The sequence below is a fragment of the Schistocerca gregaria genome, chromosome 9, assembly GCF_023897955.1.
Source record: "Schistocerca gregaria isolate iqSchGreg1 chromosome 9, iqSchGreg1.2, whole genome shotgun sequence".
Taxonomy (NCBI): Eukaryota; Metazoa; Arthropoda; class Insecta; order Orthoptera; family Acrididae; genus Schistocerca; species Schistocerca gregaria.
The window spans coordinates 70,652,330-70,670,371 of record NC_064928.1 but is presented as its reverse complement, the minus strand read 5'-3'; the positions used below and the strand labels follow the sequence as shown (position 1 = coordinate 70,670,371).

General features: G+C 42.5%; 1 protein-coding gene across 22 annotated transcripts in view; it reads right to left on the bottom strand.

The window, feature by feature from the left end:
- Positions 1–18,042, bottom strand: part of LOC126291418 (zinc finger protein 501-like) — a 235,455-nt gene that overhangs the window by 62,793 nt on the left and 154,620 nt on the right. For 2 of the 22 annotated variants that reach the window (XM_049984927.1, XM_049984929.1), the window contains one exon: positions 8,661–8,739. The exons of 18 other annotated variants lie outside the window; for them this stretch is intronic. In XM_049984927.1, the coding sequence (XP_049840884.1) occupies positions 8,661–8,739 (79 nt within the window). Of the gene's footprint in view, positions 1–8,295; positions 8,740–18,042 lie in introns of those variants that run through there. 2 more of the 22 variants (XM_049984926.1, XM_049984930.1) reach the window with 2 other exon arrangements.

Sequence of the window (18,042 nt, the reverse complement as noted above, 5' to 3'; positions counted from 1 at the left end):
GCCGCGTCTCAGGAGGCGTCTTTCGGGCCTAGGGAGGGAATTCTCTAACCTAAAAAACCCACATGTGCACCCCACACGTACTCCGCTACCCTTGTAGCCGCTTCCTGTGTGTAGTACACGTCAGACTTATTCAATGGGGACCCTATATTTCTCCACCCGATAGCGAAGGTCGAGAAATTTGCACCCCAGATCTCCACAGAATCGTTTGAGCCTCTGGTTTTTCCCTTCCACTCGGCTCCAAACCAGAGGACCGCGATCGGCTCTGGGAACGATACTACAAATCGTTAGCTCAGATTCCACCCTGCGAGCGAGGCTTTCCGCCTTCACCAACTCCGCCAACCGCCTGTACGAACTGAGGATGACCTCTGAACCCAGACGGCAGGAGTCATTGGTGCCGACATGAGCAACACTTTGCAGTCGGGTGCACCCAGTGCTCTCTATCGCCGCCGGCGGGGCCCCCTCCACGTCTCGGATGAGACCTCCCGGCAAGCAGACAGAGTGAACACTGGCCTTCTTCCCCGACCTTTACGCTATTTCCATAAGGGGCTCCATCACCCGCCTAACGTTGGAGCTCCCAATCAGTAATAAACTCCTCCCCCCCGTGTGGCTACTCGGACCTTGCTGAAGGAGCGGCCACATGTCCACTCACAGGCAGAGCGGGCGATGCCACACGGCCAGCCTGCACATTTACCCTCCGCCTCGTACGCTGCGAACGCCGCTGAACCCGCCACTGCCCTTGGGGAGAGGTTGGCCCAACCCCGCCCAGTACCCGCGAAGATGTCTCTACAGCAGGGACTGTGGGTGAAGCATCTAACACCTGGGGTATACCATGCGACGCACCAGACTCCCCACTGCCACTACACTCCGAGGCAGCAGCTCGAAGACGGATGACCGCGGTCATCAACACGCTCAGCTGTTCGCGAACAGTGGCCACCTCCTCCATACACATCAGTCACACATCCTATCCATCCTAAGAAATCAATGTACTGTAGAGAGTTCATCAACTTTTAACTAGACTGCTAATTCACTAAAGGCGGCTGATAGCTGACAAAACTGTGGTTACTAGACACTCCTTGTTGAAAACAATAAAAATAGCACTACCTGTCTCTAGACTGTATTCAAAACAAACACTAGCACTACTGGCACTATGGTTGGCTAAAGGGAGTTCAAAACAAACACGAAATCTATGGAACGCTATTACTAGCACTCGACAATTAAAGCTTCCTACAAGCAAAAACACACGGTAGAAGAAGTGACAAGTAAGAAAAATACACTTAATACTTAAATTTACGTAGGTTGCTGCACAGGAGATGTGAAGCAGACGCCACAGATGGGGACGAAACGTTGGGTTACAATGCGAAATCCATCAGACCACGGCATAATAGCCCGGAAAAGAATTTTATTAATCATGACAGTTCCGGCCGTGAAAGTTTACATTTTACAATTAGAGCATATACATTACGAGAAAAGTCTTCTAAAAACGTAAAAAATATAAAACAGAGAAAATGAGGATCAAAGATTTTCTTCTCAAACGTCTACATGTAATAAGCTCACCTCAATATTAAAATCCTCCATACTGATACTCCTCGTCTTCCAGGTTTGCCTTCTCTCCCCTTGAAATCTGCGTGGTCTGTATTTGCACGTAAGACACTGATCTGTTAGCTTTCTTGACCCTGATTTCGTCGATGTTGTAAAATGCTTTTGTTGTAAACACTCCAGGATCTATACCAACTCTCTTCAGCACTTCAATTCCGCCATTATTTCTGTTATTGTCACAAAACTGCATCATAGACACCTATTTTGAGTAGTTAAAGTCCACAGAATGTTCTTTTTGAGCATCTAATCCAAGTTAAATTATTGAGGCTTTCATTTGCATTTTGTGTCTTTCCTTGAAGGCACTTCCTCAATAAATCAAGGTTCGCAAGAAAACTGAATGTGAGCTTCATTGCGTTTATAACAGGTTCTGGTAATGAGTGTTTATGTGCATACGTCTCATTTCTGTTGTTGAACTTACATCAAGCATCTTTCAGACACAGATTGTGCATTCGTCTTTGGTCAATGGATAAGCTGAGAGCTTATGTTCTTCTTTTCCAGCTGCTTCGTATTTTTTGCTGGTAATCCGATTTCCACAAAATTGTCTTCTGTGACACCGCAGTCTTCATGGGAACAGAGATAACATTTCGTGCACTGTGCCCACTTCTCCCCGTGTTTCTCGTTAGAAAAGCGGCCAGTACAGGCCAGTACAGGACAGACACTCTGCGTCATCGTCATCGCTTCGTGATTTCCTGTCAGGAAGGTCGCAGTTCGTAGTAATAGACGGCAAATCATCGAGTAAAACTGAAGTGATATCAGGTGTTCCCCAGGGAAGCGTCTTGGGACCTCTACTGTTCCTGATCTATATAAATGACCTGTGTGACAATCTGAGCAGTTCTCTTAGACTGTTCGCAGATGATGCTGTAATTTACCGTCTAGTAAGGTCATCCGAAGACCAGTATCAGCTGCAAAGCGATTTAGAAAAGATTGCTGTATGGTGTGTCAGGTGGCAGTTGACGCTAAATAACGAAAAGTGTGAGATGATCCACATGAGTTCCAAAAGAAATCCGTTGGAATTCGATTACTCGATAAATAGTACAATTCTCAAGGCTCTCAATTCAACTAAGTACCTGGGTGTTAAAATTACGAACAACTTCAGTTGGAAGGACCACATAGATAATATTGTCGGGAAGGCGAGCCAAAGGTTGCGTTTCATTGGCAGGACACTTAGAAGATGCAACAAGTCCACTAAAGAGACAGCTTACACTACACTCGTTCGTCCTCTGTTAGAATATTGCTGCGCGGTGTGGGATCCTTACCAGGTGGGATTGACGGAGGACATCGAAAGGGTGCAAAAAAGGGCAGCTCGTTTTGTATTATCGCGTTATAGGGGAGAGAGTGTGGCAGATATGATACACGAGTTGGGATGGAAGTCATTACAGCATAGACGTTTTTCGTCGCGGCGAGACCTTTTTACGAAATTTCAGTCACCAACTTTCTCTTCGGAATGCGAAAATATTTTGTTGAGCCCAACCTACATAGGTAGGAATGATCATCAAAATAAAATAAGAGAAATCAGAGCTCGAACAGAAAGGTTTAGGTGTTCGTTTTTCCCGCTCGCTGTTCGGGAGTGGAATAGTAGAGAGATAGTATGATTGTGGTTCGATGAACCCTCTGCCAAGCACTTAAATGTGAATTGCAGATTAGTCATGTAGATGTAGATGTAGATCGCTGCTGTCTGAATCCCCACTGTCATCAAGATGGACATAGGATGCCGAGTCACTAGACGATTCTTCTCCTTTAGGTGTACGATTTGAAGATTTTCCACTCTTCTCTCCAAATAACTTTCTGGCTGCTTTCTTAGCTTCAGCCTCTGATTTCTTCTGTTTAGACTGTTGAAGCTGTTCCACATAAGGAGTTGAAGCTGTAACGCAGCAGAGCACGAACGCCATGTTTGACCAATTTGACTATCTCCACGTGGTTTTGCGATGTGTGGGAGAAGTCTGCCGGGCTGACTGCTTGACCATCTGCATCAGTAGTTTCATTTTCGTTTTTGACATCTCTTTCTTGAAGAGCGTCAACATGGCGATGAAATGAAAATTAGTTCCCTAAAGATGTATCTGTTGCATGGGATGATACCTGTTTTTCTGAAGGCATTCACAGATGCTTCCATTGTTGCTACTCGGTTGTAAGCTGCCCCAAATAACCTGGTTATTAATAATGGTGTGATAACACGACCTGGGTTACTTGCCAACCACGTTTCTATCTCTAGGGCATAGTAGGTTTTCAAAGGCCCCATAAATCCGGAGTCAAGTGGCTGCATTTTATGCGTTGAGTGACGTGGAAAACATAGAATATTAACATTGTTTTCACGTGCTTTATCTAACACATCGAGAGTCTTTGTGAGAGAATAATGTCCATCAAGAATCAAAATTACAGTGTCATTTGAAGATGGCTTTACATGACTCACAAAATGATCAAACCACTGAGTACAAAAGTAAGTTTGTACCCAGCCATTTGGATGACAAGCTGATATTGATCCTGCAGGTGCACCGTCCATCAATTCCTGCTTCATATTCTTCCTTGGGAAGACGATCAGTGGTGGAACGTAAGTGCCAGCTGCGCTCATACATGTTACAACTGTGATGGGATTTCCCCTTTCTGCTGAAGTCAAGGCAGCAACTTGTCTCTTCCCTTTCATAGCAATAACCTTGCTGTGTTTGTGCTGCACGGACGTCATCCCAGCTTCGTCAACATTGAAGACTCGAAGCGGGTTATGGTTGACTTTAGATAGCACAGATTCGTAAATATCAAAAAATCTCCCCACATTTTCTACAGTGAAAGCTTTCACTCTTGCTGCTGCAAGACCCTGAGGAGTGCTCATTGATAAAATGGGATGTCTCTTAAGGAAAGCTCGGAGCCATTTCTTTCCTTCTGAAGCCTTTTCTAAATTGAAGGGATTCTTCAGCCTATTCCTTACAGCTAACTGGAAGGCCGTGCTTCGTATGTCTTTACATTTAAGAGCATAAAATCGCTCTTCCATTGCAAGGCAGTATTACACTAGTTCATCATCCAGTTGAGATGAGAGAACAGGCCTTCTGCCAAGATTAACACCAACCAGCTTCTCGGGTGTTCGAGTTTTATCCTTCACATACCTTTCCAAACTACGTTTTGGTACAGAAAAAGCTTTTGAGGGTTTTAAGTACCCCTTCTCGCCATTTCTCCCACATATAATGGCACGAGCCACGGCGTCTTTATCCCACGTTTTCCTTTTAAGTGCCAATGCCATCTACAAAGAATAAATACAATAATCAGACATACTTCTTAAAGGACTTGAACTTCTACGATTTTATTTGTTAGATTATTTTTATAAGTGCTGTGAACAGAGTACTTTAAATTTGGAGTAATATTGATCAACTTCTGAGCAAAATACTGCCATGAGAGAAAGTTCCAGAAAACATTCCAATTTCTGATAATATGACTAGTCAAAGTAATCCCTGTTTATGATAATTAAATCGAATTAAAATAAACGCAGTTGCGAAAATTTTACTACAATAAATGACAAAATATTGTTATCTCATGAGAGTATTGCGTAAATTACATGTAACAAATCGTGATAGAACGAGTTCACCCAATATGCGATAGGCATCGTAATACGCGACACGCAATAGACGTGTTTAAGAAACTCTCCACCAGAGTGCAACGTCTACCATGAGCACAGTTGGGGTGTCTCATATTAGGGAACTATCGCATAATAGGCACCTTTCCTCTACTTCGATAGCTTCAGCAAATTAACAACCTCCTCCAGAAATACTGAGGCACTCCAGAAACTATACAGCTATGTATGATTGGAATATGTTTCAATCACCTTAAATGCATAGGTGCACCCACCTTTGTTTAAAGTTTCTGGACTTTATATAAATTAGGTAACTGACAGAATCACAATGGATGCCATCCAACGTCGTTAACGTTAAGTCTATCAGAAAAAGTCAAAACGTCCGTCCTTAACGCCACGCTTTGTCTCATCAAACATGCGAAATATCCTTCTCAGCCTAATTCGTCTACAGTTCCAAACAAAATATTACGCTGAGAAACAATTCTGCACAGAGTTACAATTAAACTTTGCACTTATGAACTCACTTCTTCAGGGAGACAGAATCAAAAAATGCCCAGAATTACTAGAAACACGATGTGGAGAAAAACTCAGTGTAAAATTGAACATCAGTTGCAATAAACTCTCAGATACATGAGATGAGGAATAATGTACATGCTGATTTTAAGCTGGATAATAATATAGAGTCAGGTTTAGGTTTTGAGAGAAATGTGATTGATAAATAAGCCTTAATGACAGCAGAAAAGCCAGTAAATTCTCAGGAAGGTAATTCCTATGTGTTGACTGTAGCACTGCTTCTGCAAACGTTACGTCAGTTCTTTCATACAGTACCATCTAGGTACACGATTGTGTGATCACCAAATCCGGCCACTGACATGCCAATCATGGTAAGGTACGTTTCAGTTGCAGATCAAGAGGGAAATCTTGTTGATTTCGATGAATAATAGTTGTTCCGTTGCACTTACGGTAACGTAATAGGCGCTGCACATAGGCAGCTCGTTGTGTCTGAATAGAAGATCAAGCAAGCGAAAATGTGTTAAGTTCTTGCAATCGACAAATATCATTACCACCACTACAGTAGACAGCACTATAAATGCTATCATCATTCTCTGTAAACTCTTGTTTGAGACTGTGGTGAGTGAAGAAGAAGAAGAAGAAGAAGAAGAAGATTCTGATGAGTTACATACTGTATGCGACCACTATTTTTCGCTTTGAATATCATAATTACATACAGATCTTAATTCAAAATGAAAACACGCACCTACTGTCTTGTGGGAGTCATCTGAACACTGAAGGAAGACTTTTCGATGGAACAGGAACACAGAAAGCTGCTGACATTGACTTAAATAAAACCTGTGCGTTTCACTTCTTTTCAGCGACTCAGCATCGTTAGAATAACTAAATTATTTATCACGTGCGCAATTCAGGAACTGCGACGCCAATGAAGGAACTATGCATCTTTTATGCCAAGTGAGGTAATCACATTGCAGAATGCTGGTAGAACGAGAGATGTAGTAAAGGAATTTGTTGCTAATGATGGAAGTTTCAGGTTCTGCATCCCATTCAGTATGGCACTTGAGTTCGCAGAGAATTACAGGAAGATTATTTTAAACACTCGCCATGAACTTGTCCTGATTGGCAATAGGCAAGACACTGATTGTATCACCTCAGATAAAACGAATATAAATTAGAAAATTGTGTTCGAAATACTGTACTGGGAAATACCACATGTACGAGTGTCCACGAAAGAGTAAAAATGGTACGAGTCTGGCATTCCGTCACTGGGATTAAAGTGAATGCATTGCAACAAAAATTAGTTCATGGGCAAGGCCCAGTACAGCACTCTAAGCAACAATATATGCCATTTTAGCTATTCAGTCAAACAGTGATCTGATTTCTAACGGCTGCGGAATATTCGATGAAATAAACATAAAACAGTTGAAGGTATATCTGAATTCGTCGACATACCTTTAAAAAAAATTATTCAGTCGATTTAACACAACGAATTCTTCCCAAGCGTACGAAAAGTACTGCAGTTTTCTGTCGCCGTAATGGAGAGAGAGAGAGAGAGAGAGAGAGAGAGAGATATGGAGGAATTCTATCTTGAACTACACAGAATTTCATAAGTTCCCAACACATTTCATCGACTGTTCGTATCAATATGATGAAAGACTGATATCATCTGTCACTGATATGAGAATTGATATGCAAACAAAATCACCATTCCCAAAAGATACAGTAGCATAATGTGTGGTTATTTACGATTCTGTTACAGCAATGATGCCTTGAGCAGACGTACCAATATACCGGAAATTTAATGCGATAAGAAAATTTTTACATACGGAGCATAGTACACATACACTGAAGAGCCACAGAAATTGGTGCACCTGCCTAATATCGTATAGGGTCCCCACGAGCACGCAGAAGAGCCGCAACACGACACGGCATGTACTTTACTAGCGTCTGAAGTAGTGCTGGAGGGAAGTGACACCATGAATCCTGCAAGGCTGTCCATAAATCCGTAAGCTACGTTTACACTGAGGGATTTGTCGCGGAGATGTGTACCCGGCACAAGTCGCGGAGAAAAGTATCTCGGCACGTGTATATCGCGACCCAGACTAGGGAGATGTGCCCGGCACAAGTAGCCAGGTAGAGCTTTCTCACTGGCGACGTGTAGCGCGTCAGTTTCACGGAACATGGCGTCGACGCAGACCTTTCATTTCTGTGCGCTAGCGCTGTAAATCTAATTGTAAAACGGGACAATAAAAATTGGAGAAAGGAACGTAGATGGTGGGTGTGTTATTTTCTCAATAAACGGTGTAGCCATGGAGCTTACAGTTCAGTGATGAGTGACCTAACAGCTCAAGACGTACAGGGTTTCAAAAATTTTGTTCGTACGTCTACGACGGACTTTGAAGTATTAATAAATATGACTCGCCAAGACTACACATTGAAGAACACAAATTTTCGAGATGCTTTAACTCCTGCTGAACAACTTGCCGTTACATTACGCTTTTTAGTTTTTGCGGATTCATATAGCTCGTTGATGTACATGCATAGGCTTTCCAAATTCAAAATCAGTCAAATAATACCAAAAGTGTGTCAAGCTATAAAAAAGGCACTTCAAGGAGAAATTAAGGTAGGAACCGTTATCTTTATCTATCTTTTATTTAAAAATATACTTAAAATTTAAAATAAAAAAGCTATTACTACTTGACAACTTCAGTTATCTTCTAAAAAAATATATACATTTTCGGACTGACCCTCTCAAAGTTCAATTCAGTTACTTCACTTGTACACTCAAATTCTTCTAGCTGTTCCACTTTTGCTTCGAAGATCAAATCTTGTATCTTCTTTTGTAAAATAATTAAACGTTTATTGTTCTGTATTTCTCTCACTTGACATTCAACGTATTTTGAAGACGACGTGAACTTGTCGCCCTTTTTCCCTAGAAGGTGCTGGCTAGGGTGCTTGAGCACCTCGTATGCAGCATCATCTGTTGTGTTTAGATTACCGTTGATAATTTTGGCCTCCTTCCGCGGTTGACTTGAAGGCTCTATTGTGTAATCTTCACTTCTCTCTTCCGATGTCCACTAAAAAAAAGGAAAAACATTCTTCAGATTTTTTGTTTCTTTTTTTCAGGTACAGAATTCTGAAGCACAGTGGAAGCAAATTGCACGAGAATTTGAGATTTGCTGGAACTATCCTCACTGCATAGGGGCGTTTGATGGTAAACGCGTATAAATAGTTAATCCTGCACATGCTGGAAGCATTAGTAGATGCCAACTACCAGTTTCTTTATGCAGATGTGGGAGTACAAGGACGTATATCAGATGGAGGTGTATTTAATCGTACAACCTTCAAACAAAGCCCTTCAATCAGGTGCGCTGCATGTACCAGCCTGGTCGAAATCTGTGTCTGGAAGAACACTGTCTACACCCTACGTAATTGTTGCTGAAGATGTCTTTGCATTACAACAACACGTCATGAAGCCCTTCCCAGGGAGTCATAACAAAGGCAGCAAAGAAAGAATATATAATTACAGGCCCAGTAGAGCCGTCGAGTTATAGAAAAAGCCTTCGGCATATTACCATCAGTCTTCCGTGTTCTTCGAAAAACGATTCACCTCGATCCCCACAAAGCAAGAATCTAACTTTGTGCACCATTTATCTCCACAATTTCATAAGAAGAAATCGAGAAGCTCGCATAATTTATTCGCCCCCAGGCAGTTTCAATTATGAAAATATAGAACGAGGGACCATAGAACCTGGGAGATGCAGAGACCACCAGCCACTCACATCACTACCAAGAACGGGTAGAAATGTTGCCGAAGACGTGATGCAAGTGAGGAATTAGTTTTTTGAATATTTTGTCACCGACGAAGGACAGACAAGCGGAGTGGCAATATTTGCTTGCTTAGTTCAGTGATGAATATCAAATTAATAGGAAATGCTTTCTTTTTCCGTCCACAAGTGTAAACAACACAGTTACATTCCTGATTGTTATGTAAATAAATATTTTTGACAAAAATTATGTAAAACAAATATGCTATAACTTACCTCAAACGTGGATTAACTCGTTCTTGGTTTGTTTATACCCTTTAGGAAGAGCAACGATTCGAAGGCATGCCATTTTTATGAGTAAATCTCTTCTCTTCCAGAACCTGATGTCTTCAAAGAAACACATTTATTGAATTCCCTGAGGAATTTTGACCTCGGGTTATGTAATTTACTGTCCATCTCCTTATCGGAAACCTCGAATAAACACGCAAGATCGTGAATTGCATCTCGTTTGGCGTTTCTGTTTTTGAAATCGGGGAATGTGGGATCCCACAACGAACGCCTTTCACGAAATTCTACAATAACTTTCAGAGTATTATTTTTCGTCCACTCCATCTTTGAAGATTGATATTTAAGGACTGATACAGAATACTACTAAAACCTAACCTCCTCCTACACGCAACTGATTACTTGTACCCAAGATGCAACGCAACGAATCTGCCTGTGAACTGCGTATGCGCAGTAGAAAATGTATCAGGGATTCGCGCCATGTTTTCGATCAGCGAGCGGATACAGGCACATGTGCCAGAACAGAGTATTTCTCGGAATTCTGGCAGACACATGTGTCAGGAAGTAGTAACATGTGGCACACCTCATCGGCTACATGTGCCGTGCACAATTCTCTGCGAAAATTCCCTCAGTGTAAACGTAGCTTAAGAGTACGTAGGGGAGGAGATCTTTTCTAAACAACACGTTGCAAGGCACCCCAGATATGCTCGACAATGTTCATTTCTGGGGAGTTTGGAGGCCAGCGGAAGTGTTTAAATTCAGAAGAGTGGTCCTGGAGCCACTCTGTAGCAATTCTGGACGTGTGGGGTGTCGCATTGTCCTGCTGGAATTCCCCAAGTCTGTCAGAATACACAATGGACATGAATGGATGCGGATGATCTGACAGGAAGCTTATATACATGTCACCTGTCAGAGTCGTATCTAGACATACCAAAGGCCCCATATGACTCCAACTGCACATGCCCCACGCCATTACAGACTTTCCACCAGCTTGAACAGTGTCCATGGATTGTCTCCATACCTGTACAAGTCCATCTGCTCGACACACTTTGAAACGAGACTCGTCCAACCAGGCAACATGTTTTCAGTCATCAACAGTCCAATGTCGGCGTTGAAGTGCCCAGGCGAGGCGTAAAGCTTTGTGTCAGGCAGTCATCAAGGGTACACAAGTAGTCATTTGGCTCCGAAAGCCCACATCGATGATGTTCCGTTGTATGGTTCGCACGTGACACTTGTTGATGACCCAGCATTGAAATCTGCAGCAATTTGCGAAAGCATTGCACTTCTGTCACGTTGAAAGATTCTCTTCAGTCGTCGTTGGTCCTGTTCTTGCAGGATCTTTTTCCAGCTGCAGCGATGTCGGAGATTTGATGTTTTACAGATTCCTGATATTCACGGTATACTCGTGAAATGGTCGTAAGCGAAAATCTCCACTTCATCGCTACCTCGGAGGTGCTGTGTCTCAACGCTCGAGCGCCGACTATGACACCACGTTCAAACCCACTTAAATCTTGAAACTTCCTGGCAGATTAAAACTGTGTGCCCGACCGAGACTCGAACTCGGTACCTTTGCCTTTCGCAGGCAAGAGCTCTACCATCTGAGCTACTGAAGCACGACTCACGCCCGGTACTCACAGCTTTACTTCTGCCAGTATCTCGTCTCCTACCTTCCAACATTTACAGAAGTTCTCCTGCGAAACTTGCAGAACTAGCACTCCTGAAAGAAAGGATACTGCGGAGACATGGCTTAGCCACAGCCTGGGGGATGTTTCCAGAATGAGACTTTCACTCTGCAGCGGAGTGTGCGCTGATATGAAACTTCCTGGCAGATTAAAACTGTGTGCCCGACCGAGACTCGAACTCGGGACCTTTGCCTTTCGCGGGCAAGAGCTCTACCATCTGAGCTACCGAAGCACGACTCACGCCCGGTACTCACAGCTTTACTTCTGCCAGTATCTCGTCTCCTACCTTGCAACATTTACAGAAGTTCTCCTGCGAACCTTGCAGAACTAGCACTCCTGAAAGAAAGGATACTGCGGAGACATGGCTTAGCCACAGCCTGGGGGATGTTTCCAGAATGAGACTTTCACTCTGCAGCGGAGTGTGAGCTGATATGAAACCTCCTGGCAGGCACATAAATCTTGATAACCTGTCGTTGTAGCAGGAGTAACCGATCTGAGAAATTCGCCACACACTTGTCGTCTTGTATTTCATATCTCTGTATTTGAATACGCATGCGTCTACCACTTTCTTTGGCGCTTCAGAGTACATACTTATATTATGGCAGTTGAGATCGTGTAGGAAGCGACCAATGTGCAGTTTTCCTTCCCAGACTCTGAAGAGGAATGCGGCGATAGAAATACATGCTGGCAAGGCACTTCTCGCAATTTCTAGATCGCGGACGCAACTGGGAGCTGTATATGAGTTGCAACTTGACTCTCGTTTCCGTTCTCTTCTCACGGCATATGTGCGCGTATTGCAGGAGGTAGACATCTTACCCAAATTATGGGAATGACCATGAACAGTCACGTCCGCAAGAAACTTCTTTACTTTTTCTTTTTTTTTACCGTCTTCAGATCTGGCACCAGCACGGTAGACTGTGGCGGTGAAAGTAACAAGCGCTATGTCTCCACGAACGCTGCTAACTGCTTGAGCAGTGGAGACATAGCGCCTGCTGCTTTCACTGCCACAGTCTACCGTCATGGTGGCAGGTCTGAAGACGGTCAAAAACTGGCCGAAACAGGTAACCTCATAAAAAAAGAGAGGTTTCTTGCGGTTGTGGCTGTTCATGTTCATTACTAAGTAAAAAAACCGCTGTTCTCCAAGAGACATATTCTCAAAAATTACTAAGGGAAACCTTTTTTGTAGTATGTGATTGTTCATTGCAATATTTTCTTTTCCAGTAACGTGTACACTGCCAAAGATTCCGCACCAAAGAAAATCAATCTGTTGCAGAAGAACTAGCTTTTCAGACGTTGAGTGGTGCTCGAAGTACTGAAGTTGCTTCTGGAGACTTCAGTCTGCAGTGCACAATGCGCTGCGAGCCGGGTACAGCTTCAGCACAATGGTTAACTGAAAATCACCACCATCGCAGTACTGACTCAGCTTTTGTATCGCTGGAGGCAACACTGGACACTTTACGCTCAGCTGCACTATCGGAGTCGTGTGTCTTTGTGAGCGGTCTGGAGAAACTGAAGTGTGTTAAGGACTTGGTGCCACAAAATATTGAGGACACGGGCTGCTCGTCAGTTCCTGTGCCGCGAATGGAAATGTGTGCTGACAAATACGGCACAGTGATTGCTAAATTAAATGCACGACTTTCACTTGCGAGATTTGCTATTTGACATCAATGAGAGGAATGAACCTTGTCGTAGGTCAATGATAGGATTGTTATGTTTCTTACAGTAAAATTAATATCTACTTTATTTTTGTTCGTTTGGTTTTTCCCCCTTCACTCCTGCAAGTTGTTGCACAGCGCGAGTCAGCTGCCCCTACCGCTGTCGTTTGACGCAACCCGCAATGTTATAACTGGCCTTTAAAAATCGAGAGCGAGGCTTTCATATTCTCTCACTTGCCACTTGTCAACTATTAGTACTACAGAAAAATGAACAGAAACCTATTTGTAGGAAATTTAATGTAGTTAAATTTTGTGTTAGGATATGTTTTCGCTGGAGGCCACAGATTTCGAGTAACTCATATTACACGTACAAAAGTGACCTTCAAAATTCCACTCCACACTCACCCCACACCAGCCAGCATTTCTCATATGTCATTCGTGGCACTCCTCCTACCACTGTACAAAAATTACTGACTACACGAACAATTTCCAATATTCGACCCTTTATGGTTTCTATTGATTGGGCTGTTAGGCCACCAGCATAATATGCTACTTCATCAACATTAATAATTTAAACATGTCCTTGAGGGTTATTATTTAGCGTATGGATAATACAGACGTATCATGAAATTAAATTACCTATACATATGAACATACTGACACACAAGAAACTTAAGTTTGTCTTTACAACTGAATATCCAGTCCTTCAATCCAGCGCACTGCTAGCAGGAAGTCCTCTTTGGCGCCGTGATAGGCCCGAATCCTGCATTCAGTGACAATGTGGTGGACAGTCTGGTAGGCAGCCCCGCAGTCACAAGCTGGACCAGGCAGCTTCTTCCACTTACAGAGAGCATCCCTGCATCGGCCGTGGCCGGTACGGATTCTGTTGAGGGTAGTCCAGGTCTTGAGTGGTAGGTCGAATACACTTGGACGTTTAGCAACTGAGAAAATGTTATGCAGGTGCACGTCTGTCACTGCTTCCCACCGACTTTTCCATTCTTCAAGAGGTTTTAAATTCTTAGCAACCATGTCAGCAGCATCGCGCAGAGTTGGATGGCGTGATTTCAATCTCTTGCAATTTAAAAGTGGCAGGTCGCTATGCACGGGTAGGTTAGAATTCCTGGAGATCTTGTGGAATTCTCTCATCTGCGTAGATCAGGAGGCATTATACCGGTTAACAGTGGAAGCCAATAAACTGGAATAGATCTGATTACGCCAGATATTATGCGCATTGTCGTATTCAGCTGGGTATCAACAAGCCTTGTATGATGACTGTTTATCCAAACAGGTGCACAATACTCAGCACTTGAGTACACCAAACCCAGAGCTGAAGATCGCAGGGTATTGTTGAAGATGCCCAGGTAGTTCCGCATAGCTTATGGAGGATGTTGTTTCGAGTCCTCAGCTTTTGAGCTAAGTTAAGAAGGTGTTGTTTGAAGCACAGTGTACGATCCAGGATGACACCAAGATACTTTGGGTTCCAATTACGACTAAGAATTCTGCCTCTGAAACTTACTTCCAGTTTTACGTTAGCCAACCGCTTATTTAGATGCAAGCAACACACATCTGTTTTACTCACACTGGGTTGGAGTCTCCAGATTTTGAAGTAATTATCTAATGCAGACAGGTCATTGGCTAGAATCTCTTCTGTTGTCTTCATTTGAGGGTATTTTACGATGATTCCTGGTACTCAGGACGAACGGGAATGAAGGCACGTAATATGATTTACCAATGTCTCTATTATCACGTGAAATGTCCTGTATGCGATGACGTCACGGCTGTTAAAACTTTCACACGCTGGAACTTTGTCGACTTTTGGTCCACGGACGAGGGCCACAGTTACCCTTCCCTTACCTTGCTGCAGGGAATCAGTTAAGAACTCCACCACAGAACACTGATGGACCATCAAGGATGACTTGCGCACCTACGTAGTTCGAGGTATTAACAGCAACAGTGTCTATCGCTTTATACAATGTAGGGCGGGTACGCGTTCTTCTCCTTTAATACCGAGGCATGTTAATTGTTATCCTGAAACCAATTACGTTTAGAACTTGATCCAAACTTAACCCTTACAAGATTAGTAGTTTCGTCGTCAGAAGGCCTCACAAATATTTGTTTCATTCATGTTGTTGTAGTTGTGGCCTTCAGTCCTGAGACTGGTTTGATGCAGCTCTCCATGCTACCCTATCCTGTGCAAGTTTCTTCATCTCCCAGTACTTACTGCAACCTACATCCTTCTGAATCTGCTTAGTGTATTCATCTCTTGGTCTCCCTCTACGATTTTTACCCTCCACGCTGCCCTCCAATGCTAAACTTGTGGTCCCTTGATGCCTCAGGACATGTCCTACCAACTGATCCCTTCTTCTAGTCAAGTTGTGCCACAAACTCCTCTTCTCCCCAATTCTATTCAATACCTCCTCATTAGTTATGTGATCTACCCATCTAATCTTCAGCATTCTTCTGCAGCACCACATTCGAAAGCTTCTATTCTCTTCCTGTCCAAGCTATTTATCGTCCATGTTTCACTTCCTTACATGGCTACACTCCATACAAATACTCTCAGAAACGACTTCCTGACACTTAAATCTATACTCGATGTTAACAAATTCCTCTTCTTCAGAAACGCTTTCCTTCCCATTGCCAGTCTACATTTTATATCCTCTCTACTTCGACCATCATCAGTTATTTTGCCCCCCAAATAGCAAAACTCCTTTACTACTTTAAGTGTCTCACTTCCTAATCTAATTCCCTCATCATCACCTGACTTAATGCGACTACATTCCATTATCCTCGTTTTGCTTTTGTTGATGTTCATCTTATATCCTCCTTTCCAGACACTGTCCATTCCGTTCAACTGCTTTTCCAAGTCCCTTGCTGTCTGACAGAATTACAATGTCATCGGCGAACCTCAAAGTTTTTATTTCTTCTCCATGGATTTTAATACCTACTCCGCATTTTTATTTTGTTTCCTTTACTGCTTGCTCAATATACAGACTGAATAACACTGGGGAGAGGCTACAACCCTGTCTTACTCCCTTCCCAACAACTGCTTCCCTTTCATGTCCATCGACTCTTATAACTGCCATCTGGTTTCTGTACAAATTGTAAATAGCCATTCGCTCCCTGTCTTTTACCCCTGCCACCTTTAGAATTTCAAAGAGAGTATTCCAGTCAACATTGTCAAAAGCTTTCTGTAAGTCTACAAATGCTAGAAACGTAGATTTGCCTTTCCTAAATCTTTCTTCTAAGATAAGTCGTAAGGTTAGTATTGCCTCACGTGTTCCAATATTTCTACGGAATCTAACTGATCTTCACCGAGGTCGGCTTCTACTAATTTTTCCATTCGTCTGTAAAGAATTCGCGTTAGTATTTTCCAGCTGTGACTTATTAAACTGATAGTTCTGTAATTTTCACATCTGTCAACACCTGCTTTCTTTGGGATTGGAATTATTATATTCTTCTTGAAGTCATACATCTTGCTTACCAGATGGTAGAGTTTTGTCAGGACTGGCTCTCCCAAGGCCGTCAGTAGTTCTAATGGAATGTTGTCTACTCCCGGGGCCTTGTTTCAGCTCAGGTCTTTCAGTGTTCTGTCAAACTCTTCTCGCAGTATCGTATCTCCCATTTCATCTTCATCTACATTCTCTTCCATTTCTATAATATTCTTCTCAAGTACATCGCCATTCTATAGACCCTCTATATACTCCTTCCACCTTTTTGCTTTCCCTTCTTTGCTTAGAACTGGGTTTCCATCTAAGTTCTTGATGTTCATCGAAGTGGTTCTGTTTTCTCCAAATGTCTCTTTAATTTTCGTGTAGGCAGTATCTATCTTACCCCTAGTGAGATAAGCCTCTACATCCTTACATTTATCCTCTAGCCATCCCTGCTTAGCCATCTTGATCTTCCTGTCGATCTCATTTTTGAGACGTTTGTATTCCTTTTTGCCTGCTTCATTTACTGCGTTTTTATGTTTCCTCCTTTCATCAATTAAATTCAATATTTCCTCTGTTACCCAAGGATTTCTACTAGCCTTCATCTTTTTACCTACTTGATCCTCTGCTGCCTTCACTACTTCATCTCTCAAAGCTACCCATTCTTCTTCTACTGTATTTCTTTCCCCCATTCCTGTCAATTGTTCCCTTATGCTCTCCCTGTAACTCTTTACAACCTCTGGTTTAGTCAGTTTATCCAGGTCCCATCTCCTTACCCACCTTTTTGCAGTTTCTTCAATTTTAATCTGCAGTTCATAACCAATAGATGGTGGTCAGAGTCCACATCTGCCTCTGGAAATATCTTACAATTTAAAACCTGGTTCCTAAATCTCTGTCTTACCATTATATAATCTATCTGATACCTTATAGTATCTCCGGGATTCTTCCATGTATACAACCTTCTTTTATGATTCTTGAACCAAGTGTTAGCTATGATTAAGTTATGCTCTGTGCAAAATTCTAACAGACGACTTCCTATTTCATTTCTTACCCCCAATCCATATTCACCTACTATGCTTCCTTCTCTCCCTTTTCCTACACTTCATGCTGTTAAAATTCACAAAATATTTAGGTAAAATTTTTACAAACATCAATTTTACAATTTGTAAGTTCTCGACTAAGATGATGGTATAGTACGGCCGGTCAACGAAGACCAAAAAAGGTCACCTGTGGGAAATAATTCGTAGAGCAACAAATATATTTACATTGGTAAGTGGGAGTGCTATGAACAACATACTAGAAACCCTGACTGGAGGGGAAGCGTGGGGGTGGGGAGGCATTGGAATGTCATTTTTGTAAGGTCATTTTTGTAAGGTTTTCTTGAGAAACTCGAAAACTTAAGCCACCAGTGAAAACATATCTCAGTGCAAATTTTAAATACATTAAATTTTCTACAGCGAGATCCTGTTCATTTCTTCTGAAGGAATAACAGTTTGTCTGTATCGAGTGAAACAATATGAAGATCTCACACGCGGTTTGTTAACGGCAGCTATAACACTG